The 22,020-nt window shown below is 42.9% G+C and overlaps 1 protein-coding gene across 1 annotated transcript; it reads right to left on the bottom strand.

The window, feature by feature from the left end:
• Positions 1-417: 417 nt before the first annotated feature.
• On the bottom strand, positions 418-19,811 carry LOC113240805 (arylsulfatase H). The gene is made up of 11 exons (XM_026478221.1): positions 19,789-19,811; positions 17,899-18,048; positions 15,788-15,909; positions 13,603-13,728; positions 12,543-12,966; positions 11,168-11,304; positions 6,523-6,657; positions 3,689-3,851; positions 2,567-2,688; positions 633-996; positions 418-475 (listed from the first exon to the last, which is right to left on the bottom strand). Exons 1-11 carry the CDS (start codon positions 19,809-19,811, stop codon positions 418-420), a joined length of 1,824 nt encoding a protein of 607 aa, XP_026334006.1.
• Between the last annotated feature and the right edge of the window lie 2,209 nt (positions 19,812-22,020).

The following is a 22,020-nucleotide window of genomic DNA, read 5'->3' as shown; positions in this document are numbered from 1 at the left end:
TTTTACACATGAAAACACCAAGACACAACAAGTCCTCCCCAATCAAAAGTTAGCAGGAAGAAGAACCGAGACGTATAGACAGGCATTTTGTAAGACAGGAAGAGAAGGAAAGAAGACAAGACAGGAAATCGAGGAGTGGAAATGAGTGTGACATCACTTCCAGCGTTATGTACACCATCTGCTTCAGGCTGAAACAAAATACTTATCATCACTGATGATAAAAATAAGATGTCTGGGTTGAGGACCCGCAAGTGGAAGTTTCTACCATTACCACATAGAAACAATGCCATCAGACCTACTACTTCTAATCGTCTTCTAAGAACCACAGATCCATAAGAAGCTGCAGACGGTCACCTTGGTCTATCTTTTTGCTTGAACAATGACACAATTATCTAAAAACATGACACCACAAAAGCTCTACTCTAGGTACACGGTATCCAGGTCCATGTTTACTTCATTGAGCTCCCGGACATGACTGGAAGAAAGAACTAAAATCTGAGGGTTTAAAAAAAAACGGTGGAGGGCATAATTATTTGCCCCACATGGAAGGAATGAGTCAGCTGAGAGTTGTTCCCATGACCTCGGTTAACAGTGTGTTGGTGGTGGGTAACAAGTGTCCCCTTTCTGCTCACCAAGCAGTGGAGAGGATGTCATCTTCTTTGTTACACCCACAAAAGGGGAAAGTCCCACAGCAGGGCTGCAGCCATGGTTTCCAAATGGTGTTGAACACGGAGAACTGCTGTGGGACAGGTGTGAGAGTCCTGCGATGCTCTTTGATGGCCGCCTCGATTTTCTTGACCACCAAGTCAAATAGTGCTTCATTGTCAGGGTTAAGAAGACGGGCCTCAGAAGGGTCTCTGGAGATGTCGAAGAGCAGTGGAGGGTCGTGGTAAGTGACATCGCCAGAACACGAACACATTCCACTTCCATAGCAGGCGCCAGCTCCATCTGGAGAAAACTTGGGGGTCACGAAATGGACCTTCCACACGGTTGCACCTGGAAAACAGGACTCCATTGGAAGGCCATATTTCTTTTCATTTTAGGACTCTTTCCATGGAAGATACATTTCTCAAACACTTTCACCAACAACTGATAATTTTTTTGAGTTTATTTTTTTAAGATTTAATTTGTTTGTTTTAGAGAGAGAGAGAAGGCATGACCAGGGGGAGGGGCAGAGGAAGAAGCAGACTCCCTGCTGAGCAGGGAGGCTGATGTGGGGCTCCATCCCAGGACCCTGAGATCATGACCTGAGCCAAAGGCAGATGCTTAGCCAAATAAGCCACCCAGGCACCCATGATCCTGGAAATTCTAACTCCTATCACTACTTTTCTCCAACGTGGCATAGGCAAAGTGGAAAATTTTCTAAGGCTAAATACCACTTTCAGGTCTGATACTGACAAAGGTGATTTGGCAGGATCCATCATCCCTTGTTCTTTTCTTCCTCCCTCTGTCCCTCTTTCTCTCTTTTTCCCTTCCTTGTTTCCTTTCTTTCTTCCTGCATAAGTGGTTAGTAGTTCTATTTCCAAAGATCAATTTTAGATGGGAAACATTGTGTTTCTCAGCCTCTGATCAATGAGGCTTACAAGGAAGTCTGTGGGTGGGGTTTTGCAGAAAGGCTATGCTTTTCTAATAAAATTGGGCTAAATCACCTAACTCAGTCCTTTACCCCCTTTGCACTCTCTCTCTCTCTCTCTCTCTCCTGCATGGAGTGCAGAGGTGATGGCTGGAGAAACAGCAGCCACTTTGCAACCAGAGCATTAGAAGGAGCATGAGAATGAAAACTGGCATGCCAAAGAGGGCTGAGTGGAAATAGAGAAGGACAGACCATGGTCATGGTGTTGAGCACTGTACCAGCTCTGTGCTTCTAACTTCTGAAATCCTTATTATGAAAATGTAAGTAAAATTCTATTTGTTTAACCCTCTGTAGTTAAATTTGGGAAGACTTTGTTGTTGAGGGAGCTGTTTTGTTTTGTTACTTACCATTGACCTTGCCCCTAACTGATACAGAATCTAGAAGGAAGAGTCTTTTGTTGGATTGTTCTTGTTTTATGAGGGAGACCCATCCACACTGACCTGACGAATGGATCACACCACAAGTCGTGGGTCCCAATGGGAGAAAAATCCATATCTTTTTTGAAATTAAGTTAAGTCCCATCAAGTAAGAATTCTGGTGTCTACAGATGTAAGGAAACGAATATCTCTTGTTAATTTATATTTGTTTCCACGAATCCTATAGCATGAAGGTAAGGGAGAGATGATTAATTGGAAGGGGATAGTAACTGCTATGTGGGTTACACTGCAGACTTTACTCCTTGTTGCTATTTATTTCAGTGTCCTTCGTTGTAGATATTCATATCTTTTCTCTCTCTTTCTGACATATTCATGCACACGAGCTCACATGTCTCTAAAATCTACCACAAACCAATGACTGCTTAACTAACTTCCCTAGGGAAAAACAACCATCATGGCTGGGTGGTGTTTGTACACAGCCCAACTTCCCCCAAGAGGATGAGGAAAGGGCTTTGTCTTTATTACGTTCCCACACGTCTGCCATTTTCATACTCACAGTCCTTCTGATGCCACCTGGCTGTGTGCAGGTAGACCCCACAGTAGTGGAAGAGGAACTCATGCTCCGAGTGCGACACCCTGCCTTCCAGCAACGGCATTAGGTTCCGGCCATCAATAACTCTTAGGAGAGAGGGAGAGATGCAGGAAGTGGTGAAGTAAGCATGGTTTGGTCACACATATTATGACAGGAGGAGGAGGAGGGAGGAAAGGGGAAGGAGGAAGAAGATGGTGAAGAAGGAGGGGGAGGAGGAGGAGGAAAAGAAGAAGAATGAGGAGGAGGAGGAAAAGGAGAGGAATGAGGAGGAGGAGAAGAAGAAAAAGAAGGAGGAGAAGAGAGAAGAGAGAAGAAGAAGAAGAGGGAGAAGAAGGAGAAGAAGGAGAAAAGGAGGAGAAGGAAGGAAAGAAGAAGGAGGAGGAGGAGGGGAAGGAGGGGGAGGGAAGGGAAGAAAAGGAAAAGACTTAAAAAAAAACTTACTACACATCTTCACTCATTTTATATCAAAAAGAAAAAAAAACCCAGAAAATGAGGTAAATCTCACACAATTTCTAAGACAGTAGGGGAGGTGTCTTAGCTATTGTTCTGATAGCTTGTAAGATACTATGGGTGAGTGTCACAGATTAGAAAATTCAGGTCTTGACACTCATTTGATTCAAATAAAACCCCACCACAGAGGAACAGATACTAGTCCTCACACATGGAATTTAACTATTAGAGCATGAAATGCATTTGTTCATCTTAAAGCCCATAGAGAAATAAGACATAATTCATCACACATCCATTGACACGTACTTACTTTTATTCCGTAATGCACCTAATAAATATTTGCTTAATGGTCTAGGTGTTGTGGGGGATATACAACTCAATGAGGGTTGATCCCAACCATGAGGACAACCAAGCCTGTGTCTGCGTAAGTATGAGAGACAAAGTAGAACGTATTCTAATAGGGAAACAGACAAGCTATGCCACCATTCATTAAGGGGAGAAAGATGGCCTCTGGCCATATTAGCAGATCACTGAAAATTCAGTAATACACCACACATACACACAGCACGTTCGCAGATGTATCCAAGGCTATGTCGGTATATCTGCCTAGGTTCGGAACAAGCACTGTTTCCATACCTGTCCTGGGGCAGTATCCCTCCGCCTATATAAGACAGTGTCGGGTAAATGTCCATCAGGCTCGTGGGTTCGTCAATCACTTTCCCAGCCTCCAGGACTGTCGGCCACCGGAATATTCCTGGGACACGAATGCCCCCTTCCCATCCGCCCATCCCCTTGCCACCTAAAACCAAAGATGAAAGTCAAAGATGAAGTCAAGTCAACCATATCTCTCCACTCCGTTGGAAATTACATCTAGATGGGACGTTTTCTGTCGCTTGCCAAATTCACGGCCAGTGTGCTACATTCACACACGGAGAGAGATACAGACAACCTGAGATAGATTTCTTGCCTTCCAGGAGTTGAAACTCGACTTCTGAACGTCCGGCCATCAAGTGACAAACCCAACTATAATAAATAAAAACAAGTGCCGTCCTAATACAATGTGTTATTTTATGCCAGTGAGTGCCACCAAGTTTCACTATTATGAGAAAAGAGAACATTCTGAAAGCTGGCAAATCTGCAGTCTTTATTGGAATCACACTGGGGTCTAAAAGGTGGATAAGTCAATGAGGCTCCAAGTAAGACTGGAGAAATATGTTCTACCTGGGCCATGCTGATCCTTGAGAGAAACTAAGGAACTTGGATTTTATTCTGGATCCCCCATATGGACGAAGACAGAGGGGTCATAAAAACATGAATGGTGCAGATGCGGAGAAAGCGTTGAGATCCCATCTCAGACAAAGGACATTTCAGGTGTTTCTGAGCACAAAATAGATGAGCCCATGCTTTAGGACCTATCCTGAGGTCAAGATGTTCATTGCAGAATAGAGATACAGTCCTAAGCCAAATGACATAGTCAAGATCATACAGACTCTTTATGGGAAAACAATGGGATTCTCTAGGTGGGGTGGGGGGAAACTCTTCCAAAGTAGAACAAACATGAAATGTTCATGGAACACCTTTTACGTGCTGGTCACTCTGGCAGTATGAATTACAAAGAAAAGACAAGACGGGGTCTCTCTACACGGGAGGGTAGAGGGGAAAACATTTAGGACAAAGACTCCGGTCTAGCCAGTGTCCAAAGCCATCCCAGCTCACCAGCACTATTCTGTCTGGAAAACGTAACAAGCTCCCTGCACTGAATATGTTTGTACACCAATATGCAACAAACAAAAAAGCAAACATAAACCCACCTTGCCATTTTCATGGTCATATTTAATGGCCAGCAAGTCTAATTAGACCTACAAGTCTAATCAACTACCCAGACACCCAAATTTGTCTGTCAAAGGGACTCAGCTCCTCTTGGTGAGCTGGAGGCCAGTTCCAAAGGTAAAAACTGCTCACGACAATTGTACCATGCCTCTTTGCGAGGTATGCGAACACTGTTTTTAGAGTAGTGGTTTTATGCACACACAACCCCCCACTACACACACCCATACACATACACAAGCAATGTCACTATTAAAATCGTCGCATCTCATTTGATGGCATATATAATGGCATATATTAATTTTATTACACAACTTTTCTACTAGGCTTGCCATCAATTTGGTCTACGCTAATTAACAGTCTGTCTACAGCAAGCTGACATGACCTGCCAGAAAAGGTGAATATATTTAGGAGCTCACTTGCTGTCAATCACAGTATATAACGTTTCTATTATATCTATCTATCTACAATCTATCCATCTATCAATCACCTATCTATCATTTATCTATCTATGTATCTAAGGATCGACCAATGTATCTACCATCTATCTACCTATTCATTTATCTATCATGTCTTTGCAACCAGCCATCCAACCATCTATCTATCCATCTATCTATTATCTATCTATTCCAGCCATCCATCCATCCACCCATCCATCCATCCATCCATCCAATCATCTATCTATCTATCTATCTATCTATCTATCTATCTATCTATCTATCATCTCTCTATTCCATCCATCCATCCATCCATCCATCCATCCATCCATCCATCCAATCATCTATCTATCTATCTATCTATCTATCTATCATCTATCTATTCCATCCATCTATCCATCATCCATCCATCCATCCATCCACCCATCCATCCATTCAATCATCCATCTATCCATCTATCATCTCTCTATTCCATCCATCCATCCATCCATCCATCCATCCATCCATCATCTACCTATCGATCTTCAATTGTTTCATAAAGTACAAGGAACTCCTAAAGTTCTGATTTTACATCTAAGAAGTCAGAAGAATCCACTCACAATGAGGAGAAAGGCACCCACTCCAAATGAACAACTCCTTCCCTGATCATTTCACAGTGTTTGAAGCATAGTGATAACATAGTTGATTTCATTCCATTAACAACCTGGATTTGGGTACTCAGGTGAGTATTATCCCAGAACAAGTGGTTCTCAACTGGAGAGGACTTTGGCCCCAGGGACACTGGGCAATGTCTGGAGACAGTTTTGGTTGTCACTATTTTGATGAGGAGGGGAGTTGTAGGTGCTCCTGGCAACTCTAGGGTGAAGACCAGGGACACTGCTCAGTGCCCTACAGTGCCCAGAACGCCCCACATCAGAGTCATCCAGCCCCAAATGTTCAGAATGCCAAGCCTGAGAGCTCTCCTTCAGATGGTCATTGGAACCCTCTGCATTTGCACTCAAGAGGCTCTCATTACTTCAGGCATTTTTGTCTTACATTCGCAGACATTGCCCCAAACCTTGCACCTCTTTCCATCTAGTTTCATAAGAGACTATAACTCCCACACAAATCTCCAAACCGAATTTGCAAATGAACGCACGTGCAGGCAAAACGAAGTAGACACCACTGAGGTATTGAACCAAAACACAGGGATTCTCTGCACATCACCTTTGTAGACCCCATTGAAGCCGCCCAGCTGGACCTCGCCTTCCTGCACCTCCAGGCGACCCCCGTTGTCTGAGGTGAAGTACACCAGCGTGTGGTTGGCCAGGCGCTCCCGGTCCAAGGTCTCCAGGATCCTACCTGGTCGGGGGGAAGCAAGAAACTCTCACCTTTCACCATGGACCACTGTCAGTCCATGACTTGATTATTATTAGGCATGTGTGAGCACAACAGTATAATTCAGGGTTATTTTATTGTATAGGCGCTATATATATAATATATAATATATAATAAATCATGATTATTTATATATATAAATATATAATGTATAACATACATTATAATATAATATATTATATATAATATATATAATAATGATTATTTACTAATCACATATATAATAAATACATAATAAATCATGATTAATATATATTATATAATATATATTTTTATATATAATATATAATAAATCATGATTATTTACTCTAATACATGTGTAGTATATATAAGCATTCTATATAGTAGAGACATAAATATATCCTATATGCCATAGAATACATACACTAGTGTACAATATGAAATTGAGCTTTATATGTTGATAATTATTTACTACATATTTTACATTATATAATATTTTATGTATGTATATAAAAGCATATATTCAGTATAAATACATAATAAATACTAAATATAGAATATAAATTATATCTAATAATATGATAAAAATATAATTATATTTAAAAATATAAAAGGTGTTTCTATATTATAATGTATTTGTAAATAATAAATTGTGATACATGATATATACTATATGATAAATATATTATTTGTATGTAAATATATAAAATATAATTTATGTATTAAATCCTGTATACTTTTTATATTATGAATATTATATGGCAATATGTAATATATGGTATGCAAATATGCAATATATGATATGTAAGTATAATGAAAGTTTTATAACTATAAATTTATAATTAATAACATATTATTTTTAATAAAGATTTTACTTATTTATTTGACAAACAGACACAGTGAGAGAGGGAACACAAGCAGGGGGAGTAGGAGAGGGAGAAGCAGGCACCCCGCTGAGGAGGGAGCCCAATACAGGACTCGATCCCAGGACCCTGGGATCATGACCTGAGCTGAAGGCAGACGCTTAACGACTGAGCCACCCAGGTGCCTTATCTTAAAATATTATATTAAATATATAATATAATCCATTATACAATATAAATAATATAATAAAATATTGTATAATGTTTGATAATTATATATATTATATAATAGTATTATATAATGGTTACTTATTATATAATACTAATAGATAATATCTTATCATGTAATATGTAATTTTATTATATAACATTTAATCTATCATTTTAGTTTGTAATAAATTTTCTTACGTAATATTTTTAAAAAAACATAATATATATAAAATATAATACACACTACATGTAAGAAATATATATTATATAATGTATAAGAAAATATGTTTATTTAACAAATTATGTAATAATGTATACACACATTACATATGTACACTACATATACACGTACAATATTTTAGAAAGTATGAACTAGTATGTAGCATACAGCACCATCATCACTCAAAATTCAAACAACCATTAAATATTAGTTCTGCCCGTTAAAAGAAACTTAACAAACACTAATAAAACAGAGAAGACAGTTTAAAAGCTGACATGTCTGGGCATAAATCCGCAGAGTCACACCCTCGATCCAGACAGCATGAGCCCCACCCCGTAAAGGATGCGTATCCCCACGTCCCTCTGAAGGTCGCATCTGACTTGCAAGTTATTCTTGCTGGTCAGCTTGTAGTTAAGCGTCTGAGCATAATGAATACTTGTAGACTGAGCAAGCATCGTGCTGATGTGTGGATGATCTCTTCAGGGGACAAAGGGCTTTTTTTTTTCTTTTAAATATTTCATTTACTTATTTGTCAGAGCAAGAGAGAGCAAAAGCAGGGGGAGCAGCAGGCAGAGGGAGAAGCAGACACCCCGCTGAGGAGGGAACCCAATGCAGGACTCGATCCCAGGACCCTGAGATCATGACCTGAGCCAAAGGCAGATGCTTCACCCACTGAGCCCCCAGGCATCTGGAGGACAAACGGTTTTTTGTTTTTTTTTTTTGTTTTTTTTTTATTAATAATGATTTTTTATTATATTATGTTAGTCACCATACAGTACATCCCCGGTTTTCGATGTAAGGCTCGATGATTCATTAGTTGTGTATAACACCCAGTGCACCATGCAATATGTGCCCTCCTTACTACCCATCACCGGTCTATCCCATTCCCCCACCCCCCTCCCCTCCGTAGCCCTCAGTTTGTTTCTCATAGTCCATAGTCTCTCAAGGACAAAGGGTTTTTGAAAAAAACAAGTAGAAAGCTGATCTAGCCACATCCCAAACTACCCTGATTTAATTTCTGATTCCAGCTGGACGTTCCCCCTGGGCTTCTTAATGTCACCCCAAGGTCTTACCATTCAGCGTGACACCCTCCACCACAATCTTGTGCCGCTCAAACATGGAAAGACAACGTGGCCAGGTGCAAAGAAAGCTTATTTAAGCATAAACTCATTAACCTTTCTGTTTCCTTGTTTAAAAGTGATTTGTTTTGGAAGCCACATTGGCCATTTTTTAGAAACGTTGCAGCTAGAAATTAATATATTTTAAAGCCCAGATTTTGTAAGAGAAAGATTATTATGGCTTCTTGGTAAGAGAATAATTACATGTGAACTATCCATTCTCACTAGAGCTAGCTATCGTATTTAGCATAAAGGTTATTTGTAACTTATACCAAGTACATAAAATACACGTGAATCCTTTCAGTTTTGGGAAATACATATATGCAAGCTTCTGCGTATGCAATGTATAAAACATGTAGAAACGTGTGTACATATCTATGTGCATATCGCAACAGAAGAATCATAAAATCTCTTACAAGACAAAAATACAAGGAAAGAAGGCAAGAATGAAAAGCCGCGAAAGTATGTTTTTAAAGTACAAGTGCCCTCGAGTAGAGAATTTAAAATATCGCTTAACGCTTGCGGCCCTCAGAGGATTTGCTTTGCAAGTCATTCTGAGGACAGCACTCTTATGGCTTCTTCCTGAAAAGGTTAACTTAGGAAATGAGCTTAAGTTTTAGGCTTCTATTGCCAAGTAGAAACACACACACACACACACACACACACACACACACACACACATACAAAAGACACCTGTCTGATTTTTGATCTGCCTCTGGTTTTGATACGACTTTCATAAGCCATGAAGGGAAGAAAAAAAACACAGCGTATTGAGAAAATGTCACGCAGAGAAATACCTACTTTCCATTTCTCCCATATAAACGATATTACGCTGGGAATACCGTTAAAAGTATTACTAAATGCTGTTAATAGTACTTACAGAGCACCTGCATCTCGTAATTACATAGAGCACAGAATAAACCTCATTAGCTCTTCGTGGCAAACTGTGCATAGAAACATGGTCACAACGTCTTTTTGCATAAAACTGCTCGCAAGATACAAATGCAGCAAAACGCCTTGCTTCCAAAGCAGAGTATCCTGGACCATAATAGACATCAAGGAAAGAAACCATCATCTTACAACTACACTAAAGTTACAATGTTAGAGCTTCTTTTTACTGTAGCAGGTTTCAGTGTTCGTCTGTATCTAGCAGGGAATTAAAAAATACATATATATTGTAGTATGCACATATAGCCATAGAAACAGTATATGTGTATGTATCCATATATGAACATTATATTTAATGTGCATGAGTAGATTTAAAATAATAATTTAAATTAATTATATTCTTAATTGGTTTAATATTAATAGATATTAAATGCATGTTTTCATAGACCTAATATATATAAAAGTCACATTTTTATATTTAAGAAACTTAAAAAATTTAAAATTCTGTGACTATTAGTTGAGGTGGTTCTGCACAGAACCCTTTTCAGCATCTTGCAGTAGTAGAAGAAAAAAACAAATTAGCGCATGCTTCGAAAGTAAAATACGCTTTTTGAGATGAAGAAATACTGCATCATGTCCAATCGAGGGAAAATGCTGTTTGGAATGCACGATGAGTTGTTTTATTGATATGCATGTGGTCCTCCCTCCCCTCCCCACCTGTCTCTGCGGCAGCCCCCATCCTCATTTATGACCCTTTGTGTTCGTTTTCACATTGACCCTTATGACTTTGACACAAATGGCTTCGGTTGAGGTAAATTCCCTCCTGCATTCCTAAGCACGTCTCCTAAAAGTGAACTAATGAGAAAAACACATTTCCTTTTATATCCATCAAAATGATGGAGAAGGGGAGTATCCTTTACAAAGTAACGTCATCAGTTTTGAACAGTCTTTATTTTAAAGATGGGAAAATCCCGTATGTATCATTGGGACTGTTTTCTTGGGGGAATAGTCATGATTTTGCTGCACCTACAGCCAGATTTTGATTCAGTTCCTAGGAACAAATGCTTACTCACTGCCCAAGGTCCGCAAGGGCACCTAACACACTGAGCCATCCAGGCATCCTGGGGACAAAGGGTTTTTGAAAAAAGCAAATATGCATTCACTTTCTCGAGCCCATGCATCAGTTACTTAACGTTCCTTTTCTCGACACTTACCCACCATCCAGTCCATTTCTTCGACATTATCGCCATAGAGTCCGTATTTACTGTGCCCCACAAACTTGTCTTTGGTGATCAGCGGAGTGTGGACATGCAGGAAGGACACAAAGAGGAGGAAGGGGCTGCGTTTATACCTGAGGGGTGGAATGTGAACTGAGTTATCATCACAAACAAAGGCGTTATCTCCACTGGGATAGGATTCCGCATCCTCTGAAAGATCTCGCAACAGTTGATAGAGGTTGTCTATGTCCTTACGTGACCGATGCCACTCACGAGAGTAAACAATAGAACAGAAGGACATCAGCGGAAAGGCCGTGAGCAGGAATAAAGAATATCGGGACATTTGCATTAGCAACAAAATAATGAGTGCAGTCTGTCTTCTGAAGGAAGACTTCTTCATTCCTTCCTCTTCCTCTTCCTCCTCTATGATATCTGGGACATAAACGTGATGGCCGGAGCTTTGGCATTAACTTTGGGCCATGAGGCTGCTTGCACAGAACCACAGGTAGCAAGATAGAAGGAGCTAACGTGTTAATACGTCTTGTTTGTTGTGTTCTGCATTTCAATGTCACATTGAGCCATTTAAGATTCCTCCTTCACACGCTTTCACAACTGGGCATTATAGAGGGGGAAGGGCATAGAGATTGGGTGTGTTCTGTCAACAACAGCCATGGGAGTGACGAGCAGACCTGAGTGACTGCATTCTGACCGTTGTGTTAGAGCAAAGAATCAAAGCCTATGAGTGCATGAGATCCCATTGTCGGATGCATTAACCCCACAGAGTTATGCCTTTTTCTCTTCTGTCCACTCCCCTGTACCCCATTCACACCAGGTCAATGAGCGTCCACACCCACAATTGAATCTGCTTCTAGTTAGTAACCTAGAAGGGAGCTGGTATGCAAAGACTGTTACCTTCATGCCCACGTGGCTTCTACTGAACACATAAAACTTCAAATTAGGTATCTATACATAGACCCCCTCCCTCATCATTCGTGGATGCAGAAGTATTTTCGGGCTGCTTCTAAGGCACACCAAAATCAACATCAATCCCAAAGGCTGAATCCATTTAGACCCCAATCCATATTGAAGCGATATGGATCAAGCTACAGGGATTCCGATTTTTCTAAAAAAGAGTGACCACAAGTTATTTCCTTACCGTTTCCGTGTTTACAATCTGCAGGAAATTGAACGCTCAATTTTATTCTAAGGAGAAAGTGTAGTATAGGGCAAATATCACACACACACATGCATTTGCACACACACACACACACACACACACACAAGAACGCCCACATCCCCAAGATAACCCCGACTTCTCCGGAACACAAGCGAAATTCCCACCCAAGGACTCGGGCTGGAAATGACTCCATACCTGTCGATAAAGGCGAGAGCCTCCTTGAGCATAAGGGAAGCCACTCGGTCCTCCTGCATCGGCTGCTGGATGATTTCGTGGTTCCTCATAAGAACGCAATTCCAACGCCGAGTAAACCCGTAACTGGAGTACCAGGAAAGGAAAAACAGGAAGGCAAGAAGGGCGAAGGTGACGATGACCTTCCACGGAACGGAGAACCAGCGGGTGAACTTGGGGATAAGGAGCAGGAGGGGGACGAGGCTGAGCGCCGCCGTGGAGATCCAGAGTTTGACCCGTAGCCAGCGGTGCAGCTCTGGTGTCTTGGACGTCTGGCAATCACTGATCAGGCCAAAGGGCAGCCCATAGAAGTAGTCGAACCCATGGTTGAGGGGGTGGTAGCAGTGATCGTCCCGAGAGGCGCAGCTCAAACCTTGGTGCCACTTGCCTACAGGAGAAACAAAATGGCAGCAGACACGTCCACCTGTTTCTAAACGTGGGCTTCGTTTCACAAAAGTTAACTACGACTTGACCTCCCTTGCCATTGGGGTATCTTCTTGGTACCACAGTCACCTCCCTGGGGGATGCTGAGAAGGTTCCCATATTTGTCACCAATACTGCTTTCCCTAAGCCCTGCATCTTTCAGACTAAAACAGGGCAGCAGAAACCCCTTTGCTAAATCTTTAAAAAAATAAATAAATAAATAAATAAAAATTAAATAAATAAATTTAAAATTTAAATTAAAATTTAAATAAAATTTGAATTTAATTAAAAAAATGCATTCACTTCTCTGCTAGTAATGATGTTATAAAAATAGTATACCCCCGCCTCACCCCCTACAGAGTATTCCATCTGGTGAGAGCAATAGGTGAGCCCATTTGCTTTCATTGGCATGATTCTGCCAATACCCTGCTCGAGATACCAAAGGTCCTGAATACTCATGCATTAGATCCCTACCCCGCGTGTCTCCTCTCAACAGGAGGTCAGCTGGTGTGGGTTCAGCTGACGTCCCAGGAGGGCTAAGTGCCAGCGAAAGTGTATGTGCATGAGCGTGCTTCCGAGTTCAGAGTCCTGCGGGCCATACCTATGAGCCCCGTGCGGTAGCCGCGGTGCTGCAACACCTTAGCGAAAGTCGTCTCATTGGTGGGCAGACCGCCTGAGCCTCCAAGCCAGGTGAGCACACGGTTCAGGTTGAAGGGAGACGCCATTCCTGAAGTCAAAGAAGGAGGCCCCCCATGAGTCCCACGGTCCCTCTTTCATGACACTCATGACAAACTCCTAGATTCATTCTCCTCTCCTTGAAGTGTCTCCTACTGAGCCTTCACCATTCTGTTCTTTCCCTAACATTTCCTTGCTTTTTGGTCTCTCTCTAGCCTGTCCTCACATCTGTCAAATGCAGATGTTCTGTAGGGATCAGGATCACCAGCTCAATACACGACGCCCAGTCACGCTGGAATTTCATATGAACAATGAATGGCTTCTTAGTCCAGGATGCCCCACACGTTGCACGGGGCATACTTGTCCTAAAAATCCAGTCATTGATGTTTCGAAATTCAAATGTAACTGCATGGGTCTTTGGATGATATCCTTTGATCTCGGTTCTGAACTTTGATCCCATCTTGCTACATGGTGAGAAACCCACATCTTCTCCAGACCCTCCTCTGAAGTTGAGGTCCTATTAGACGTCTCTGTACCTAGGGATCCGGATCTCAACATGACCAACACAGAGTCCGTGGTTATCGTACTTCAAACATGCCTCAACAGAGGACGCCATAACCCCCTCAGCTACCCAGTGCACAAGTTCCTTTGGGATCCTCCCTCTCAGTCAGCCACACGTCTTCTATCCAATCCTCTGTCAAGTCCTGATAACTGTACCCTGGTAAACAGTTTGGATATTTGTCTCCAATGCCATAGCTTTGGAGCAGAGATTCAGCTGGGTTGTGCTATGATGTCTACCAGCTCGATCTCTGTCTACCATCCCAGCACCTTCTGAAGAACCCTTCCAACCCATGTCCCTCCCCTGGGCAAACCTCATCACTGTCTGTGCATCACCCTCTGTTGAAATCTAAATCTGGGGTAGAACTTACACAGCGTTTGGTAATCTGAGACGACTGATTATTGCTGTGGCTACCTCATTCGTCTAGCACACTCATGCCTGACTGCATTGTCTGTGCATGCCGCTTCCTCTGCTGAGCACACCCTCCCTCCTGACTCCTCACATTTCAAGGAACATCATCCAGAAGGACTTTCCTGGGATGCTATAGGGGCCCCTATGGGCTTCCTGTGCCCAATAACTATTCTTCCTTGCATCTCAACCACTGGAACACTTTCATCTTGAGATGCATATGTCCTACTTACGTTACAACTAACAAGAATAAACCTATAAATGAAAGGCATCACACAAACACGCACAATTAATTTAAAAAATCAAAACATGTTAAAATAGTATTGTGATCCAATTGGCTTCTTGTTTTTCCGTTTTCAACAGAAACAGATACCTTAAAAAGGATGCCTTTTGCCAAGTCCTAAAAGACAGAAGCTTACCTATCGTTTTCAAGAAGAGTGGTTACATCTTTTAATTAATTATAAATAAATTTATAGATGTTAGTGTGTGTATAAAAAATTGATGGAGCAGAACTTTGATCCCATCTTGCTACATGGTGAGAAACCCACGTCTCCTCTAGACCCTCCTCTGAAGTTGAGGTCCTATCTAGATGTCTCTATATTTAGGTAGAAACTTAGAAACTTAGGGATCGGGAATATTAGTAACTCCTACATCATAAAAGATTCCATATGTTGTGGCTGAGTATAGAAATTGATACTCATAATGTTGATTCTACAACATCATGTTGTGTGTGTGTGAGAGAGAGAATATATATGAGTCTCCTTCTTTTCCATGATCTTCCCAAGATCTCCGTCTGATTCCAATCACATCCCCAGACACTGGACAGACCCACTTTTCATGAAACTATGACAAGCTCTCTACTAGCTTGAACACAAGAGGAGCATTTTGAAGGCTCTGACTACAAGTACTTGCAAATCCTACAAGCAGCTGGGAAATTGCAAACCCTTCATTCTATGCACACAGGTGAGCAGGCTTCGTGGCCCCTGGCAAGTTTCAGCTCTGCAGGCATAGCAACAGGACCCCCATTTGCATGTAGATTCTTAATAACCTAAGTGACCTTTTGAGAACCCTTACAAACAGTAACAAAAAATAAAGAAGAAAGCATGACAGAAAGACAACATTGTCTTGCATTGCCCTTCCCCACCTGATCGGATGGGGTACCGGCCCGTCAGGAAGGCAGCCCGACTCGGGGTGCCGACGGAGGCAGCTGCCAGGTGCTGGGTGAGCCTCACACCCTCGCTGGCCAGGCGGTCAATATTCGGCGTGCTGCGGACAGAAGGAGGGTTCAGCGTGCGGGTTTCTAATTTTCAACAAAACAAAGGAGATTGAAAGCCACCCTGCGTTGAGCCCTACTGACTCTGTTCCAGTAAACCTAAAATAGATGCATTTTAAGCTTCCATCCATCTACCTGTTTAGATGCCTCCTCATTGGTCGCAAGGAAATGGAAAGCAGACTTTAAAACAATATATCTTCAGGCAAAACAATTGCAGACTAATATAGGTCCACGGGTGTAATTAAACTATAATCCGTCTGAGCTCATAGGCATTTAGATGCACACGTTAGCCCGTTTGCTCATATGATATTCCTGAAATAAAGGGGTGATTTGGATTACATAAAATTTCACTGTATTTCTTATAGTAAAATGTATCTTTTTTAAAAATAACCAAATAGTGACATTTTGGAGTTTAATTTACTACCCACATTGCTCATCTCGTATTTTAAGGTCTCCAAAATTTTTTTAGAGCATCCATAGAATATAGGCTCACACAGGTGTTTTTAGCAAATCCCATAAACTAAGGTATCCCGAGTCTGAATAACACGTGAATGACATACTAGTCTCACAACCCCACAGCAATATGATGGGGGACAGAGCCTTATACCGCCAAACACTCTCCGATCTGTGTGGGGGAGAGTCTGTGTGCAGCCTGATATTTTGTACAGGTAGAGTCAGTGTCCGGTTGAGAGGGACAGGACCAGGCTCTCAAGCAGTGTCTCCTGCCTTACCCATTACTTCCCCGTGGGAATTAAATAGGGAAACCAAGGTGCTCGTGTAGACCTTAAATGCCTTTAAGAGGACCAGCTCCTTTCAAAGTCCAAAAATATGCTTAAAATACAGGACTATTCCAGGAGCCACATTCCAAGGAGAAACGATGGTGTTTAAATTCACGCTAAGACGCACCTTGTGTTTGCACATGAATGAGATTTGTCTGGTGCTGGGGAGCAAGGACATACAGAAGGATCGTGGTCACCAAAGGCTTCGAAATAATTCAGGGAAGACCCTGAAAAACTCTAATATCATCGGCCTCTGCCGTGGAATATTACTCAGTTGCAGACAGAAAGGAAGGAGTGATACTTGCTACCCCATCGTTGAAAACACGATGCTCGGTGAAAGAAGCCAGACACAAAAGGGCACATAAGGCGTGCTATGGGCTGAATGGAGGTTCCCCAAAATTCATAAGTAGGAGTCCTATCCCTCAGGACCTCGGAATGGGACTGTTTCTGGAGGTGGGGTCGTTAAAGAGGAAACTGAGTGAAAACAAAGTCGGGGTGGGTCCTAATGCAACAGGAGTAGGGTCCTTATAAGAAGACGAGATGAGGGATGACCACGTGAGGACACAGGGAGAACACGGGGTCTACACACCAGGGAGAGCGGCTTTGGGAGGAACCGGACTCGGCCCCGCCTAGATCTCAGACTTGCAGCATCCAGGACCGGGAGGGAATACATGTGTGTTGTGGAAGCCACTCAGGATGTGACATAAGTTATGGCGGCCCTAGCACGGTATTACATTATATGATTCAGTGCATATGAAATTTCCAGAATGAGCCAATCCCAAGAGACAGAGAGCAGATCAGTGGTTGTAGGAGCTGTGGGATGAGGGCTGAGGGATGAGGCTACCGGTACTAGGTGTGGGGTTGCCTTTTGGGGACGATACGAAAGTTCTGGAAGCAGACAGAGGGGATGGATGTACAACCCTGTGCATGGGCTCCACGCCTCTGAACAGTGTCCTTTCCGTGGGTCACAAAGGTGCGTGCTGTGTTATGGGTATCTCACCACAAAACCACAACAGCAACCTACCAGACCCAGAGGCCAGGATGCCAAGTGCCATCCTGAGGTTTTGCAGCCTTCCTAGGCTGACCTCGGCTATTCCCGGTGCTCACGGGCCGCCAAGGCCCGCCGCTCCCCTGCCAGGACCCAGGTGCTCCCGCGGGCCAGAGGCGCCCCCCTCCACAGCCAGGCAGGGGCGGCTTCTTTACCTCACTGTGTTATTATCATAGCAGCACAGGTCCCCCACCCCGAGGTCGTCCGCCATCAGCAGCACGATGTTGGGCCTGGAGTTCCTCGTCACGAACGCTGCGCTCAGGCCCCCAAGCCAACAGCACAGGCATACTGACAGCCGGCAGGTCCTGGAAGCATTGAGGGACGTGACAAACACAGCAACACACACTGTCAATCCGTGTTTGCATCGCGGGCCACTGAAAATACAACATCACGCTCTCTTATCAATTCCCGCTACACAGGGAAGCTGGACTGCTTTACTCCGAAACCAGAATTCTTTTTATTTCATTTCATTTATTTATTTTTATTTATTCTTAAGAGATTTCATTTATTTTTTTGAGGCAGAGAGAGAGAACACGAGCACAGGGAGGATCAGAGGGAGAGGGACAACCAGACTCCCCTGGGGGGCAGAGAGCCTCATGCAGGACTCGATCCCAGGACCCCAAGACCATGACCGGAGCAAAAGGCAGACGCTTAACCGACTGAGCCACCCAAGTGCCCCCAGAATATTTTTATAAAGTCCTATTCTCTGTTAACATAGTATAGCATACACATTAATATTCTATGCCTTGTGATAGTGAAATTCTTATAACTTTCCCAATGGTTTCATGATAGGATACCCTTTAAAAGAAGCCCTAATTGCATTTAAACTTAAGTGCAAGGCCTAGTAATTTGCTTTATTTGAATAAAAAATGTAAACAAAATAGAAAATTGGAGGCAAATCGCCAGCGAGTCTGGCTTTTTTTTTTCTTTTTGATGCTTAGTTGTACTTTTTAGTACATTAAAATATATATTTAAAGTAACATTCATTTAACACCTGAAAAAGGAAAATTAACATACATATATATGTTACTAAATGTTAGGCTGTATACAGACTCATGCATTTGAAACTGCTAAATGCTATCATATGCTCAGAAAAGCACGACAGCCTTGACGGACATTCGCTCCAAGTTAAGGACTACTATCTCGTGCTCGAGACTGGTTCTCCATCCCCAAATTCCATCCAATCCATTCCAAGCACTGTTCGCTGTACCTCAAAAAATGCATCTTAGGGGTGCCTGGGTGGCACAGCAGTTGAGCGTCTGCCTTCGGCTCAGGGCGTGATCCCGGCGTTCTGGGATCGAGCCCCACATCAGGCTCCTCTGCTGGGAGCCTGCTTCTTCCTCTCCCACTCCCCCTGCTTGTGTTCCCTCTCTCGCTGACTGTCTCTCTCTCTCTGTCGAATAAATAAATAAAATCTTTTTTAAAAAATGCGTCTTAAATCCAGCTGCATCCATCCACCTACACCCCCATCATGGCAGGCCAAGGAAGTCATGGCGTGTCTCACTTGGATATCTCAAAACTCTCCTAAATGGCCTGTCCTGTCCCATTTTTGTCGCTTGGGCTCTAAAATGTGGCCAAGCTGAGCAACTGTATCAATGTATAAATCTGGTTGCAATTCTCCCTCACCACGTCCAACGGCTTCCCATTGCGCCATGATTGCCAAGCCTCACCAATGGCGCTCTTTGCTGTTCTATCATTCTTTCCTCTCACTACCCACACCCCAGCCTTGGCTCGTCCATGGTCATCCTTAAAATCCCTACAACGATCCTTGACGTCGGACCTTGGGCAACTCCCGTCTCTGCAATATCCCGCCTTTCACCCTATGAATTAGCACATGTGCCCTCATTCCTAAGGTAAGCATCGTTTCCTCTGAAAAGCCATCCTGTGGGACACCAGCAACCCACAGCCCCTGGCGCACCCCTCATTGTCCTTAGCAGGTGTCAGGCAGTAGACCAAACATCAGCCAGGGTGAGGAACACTGGGATGGAGAACCATTCTCTCTGGGATGCAGAGAAAGAGGAAGGTTTACGAAGTTGCCTCCTTACCAGGTGTAGATTGGCTGCTTCATGACTGCGTATTCTGCTCCCCTAGGGAAGAAAAAGAAAAACCAGAGCAGCTGCAGAGCTGACATTACTCTCAGAGCCAGGCCTTGATCCAAAGTGTTAAAGAACCTATTCATGTGGTCATCCTCTCCATTCTTCACAGCTAACTGCAACCAAGTCATGTCCGTGCAGAGAGAATGTGACAGAGAACACGCATGACCCAGTCATTTCTGGGTAGACGTCATGGCAGATTTCCAGCACGTGATGTGAATCTGGCAACAAAAACCCTTCATGGCAGAGACACGAAATCAAGTAGTCATCCACGAATAGGCATGCGTCCCCTGACTATTTGTATCATGCATACAGTATGTATGGTCCTCTGCTACAAAGAACACTTTTCTGCCTCAGGTGGGTAAGCAACGTCTACCTTGAAAAAGCACAGTGATGAACACTAGGGACCTATGGTGATGTTGGCCAAACTCATTGAGCGCAAGAAGGCACGTTCAGCAGCTGTAATTATGATCCTTTTATAAGAGTCTAAAGAGTGCTAGAGTCCTGCATTCTCCCCACAGAAGACCCTCACATGGCTTCAAGTTGGTGATGCTTTGTAGGCTGAGGAACCACCCCACAGGACAAAGGCTATGTAATAACAATTAATGACACCACCCCAGAGTTTATAAGGCATTTTCATTCCCAAGGCATCTCCAGTGTTCCCATTGGATCCTCAAAATACCTCACCCTGCTTGCCTCGAAGGGTTAATGACACTTCTCTTGTTTTATGGGAGAGCAAGCTGGGGTCATGGACTTTAGAACACTTTCACGGAGGCTGGCAAATTGGAGATGTGGCATTCAGGAGGTCTCTGCCTTATAATCATGTGAGTGTGTCCAATTCCCAGAACTCCCTTGTCATCTTAGACCTCCAGGAAGGCTCTCAGGTGGGATGTTTCTAGAGGCTGACTCTCCTGGGGCATTCGGTGAAGCCTACACTCCCACTGTCTCTGTTCCATGGACCCCCAATCAGGACTTGTGCATTCAACCTGGTTCCACGGTGACCTCCCACAAAGCCATCCTCTAATGTTTCCTCTCTCCAGCCCCACTGCCTCCCACATTATGTGGCATTCCTGTAAATTTCCAGTAACTTCCAGAATGCATTTCCAGTATGTGCTTACTGAAGACATCGAGCATTTCCCAAGGGTTTTGTAAAAGAAGCAAGAACGGTGCTTTTTTTAAATTGACTGATTGTAGCCATGTCCACCTCATTTTGTAACAACCTGTCTCTCCAACAAAGACGGGTAAAGTCACAATGGATGGCCCTAGTCACCTATGCAAAGTTCTTCCTAACTAGTAAGGAATAAAGGCTATTCATAAAAGAGATGTAAATAAAAGTTAACTTCATGGTATACCACAGCTCCTACTGTCTCAAAGAATTATACATATCAAAGCTGGATTTTAAGGGATATCAAGAAGACTGTGTCTACCCAGGAGGTTCCTCTACCTCTAACCCATTCTGCATGACCCCATTCTGCACCTCCTCGCCCTGCTCCCAGATTTGAACAGAAGAGTTTGATAAAGGCGGGCGCCCCGGTGACGCAGACCTGGGCTTCTGGACATGTACAAATGCATGCGGCTGGCGTCATATACGAATGTGGTTTTCCAAGTTGGTTTTATTTTCTAGCTGTCTTTGAAGAGATGCTCAAAGTTATGGACCTAATCAAGAAGCGTAGCTCAAAAACTAGTCTATAAGGTCATGTCAGTAATAGAAAAAGCCGGGAACACATTAGCCAACAAAAGAATCGAATCACCAAATGAATGAACAGGCACGTGCAGATGTTTGGACTATATTCCCTCAGAGAGAGAGAGAGTCAAAAGCCAAACCAAAACGAAACCCCAAAACCAGTGCCCCTGGATGGTGGTGTGGACCTTCCAAAGTGATGGGGAAAAAATGCAACTCTGTGAAGTGATTGAGGTATTAGCAAACCTGTTTTTGGTAATCCCTTTACAATACATACCGACAGCAAATCATCACATGGACCATCTTAAACTTAGTGCTCCGTGTCAATTCCATCTCAATAAAGCTGGGAAAAAAGTCTTTAAAATTCCAGAGTTTCATGTTTTTGTCCTTAGAGGTTCACTCCCAACGACCCAGAAATAGCAAAACATATCAGTCATGGACACCTTAGTGAGAGAGAGGTTATCCAGCAGTCATATAGAAGAACTGTGGATGGTGTCTTATAT

The sequence above is a fragment of the Ursus arctos genome, chromosome X, assembly GCF_023065955.2.
Source record: "Ursus arctos isolate Adak ecotype North America chromosome X, UrsArc2.0, whole genome shotgun sequence".
Taxonomy (NCBI): Eukaryota; Metazoa; Chordata; class Mammalia; order Carnivora; family Ursidae; genus Ursus; species Ursus arctos.
This window is presented reverse-complemented; position numbering and strand designations above follow the sequence as displayed.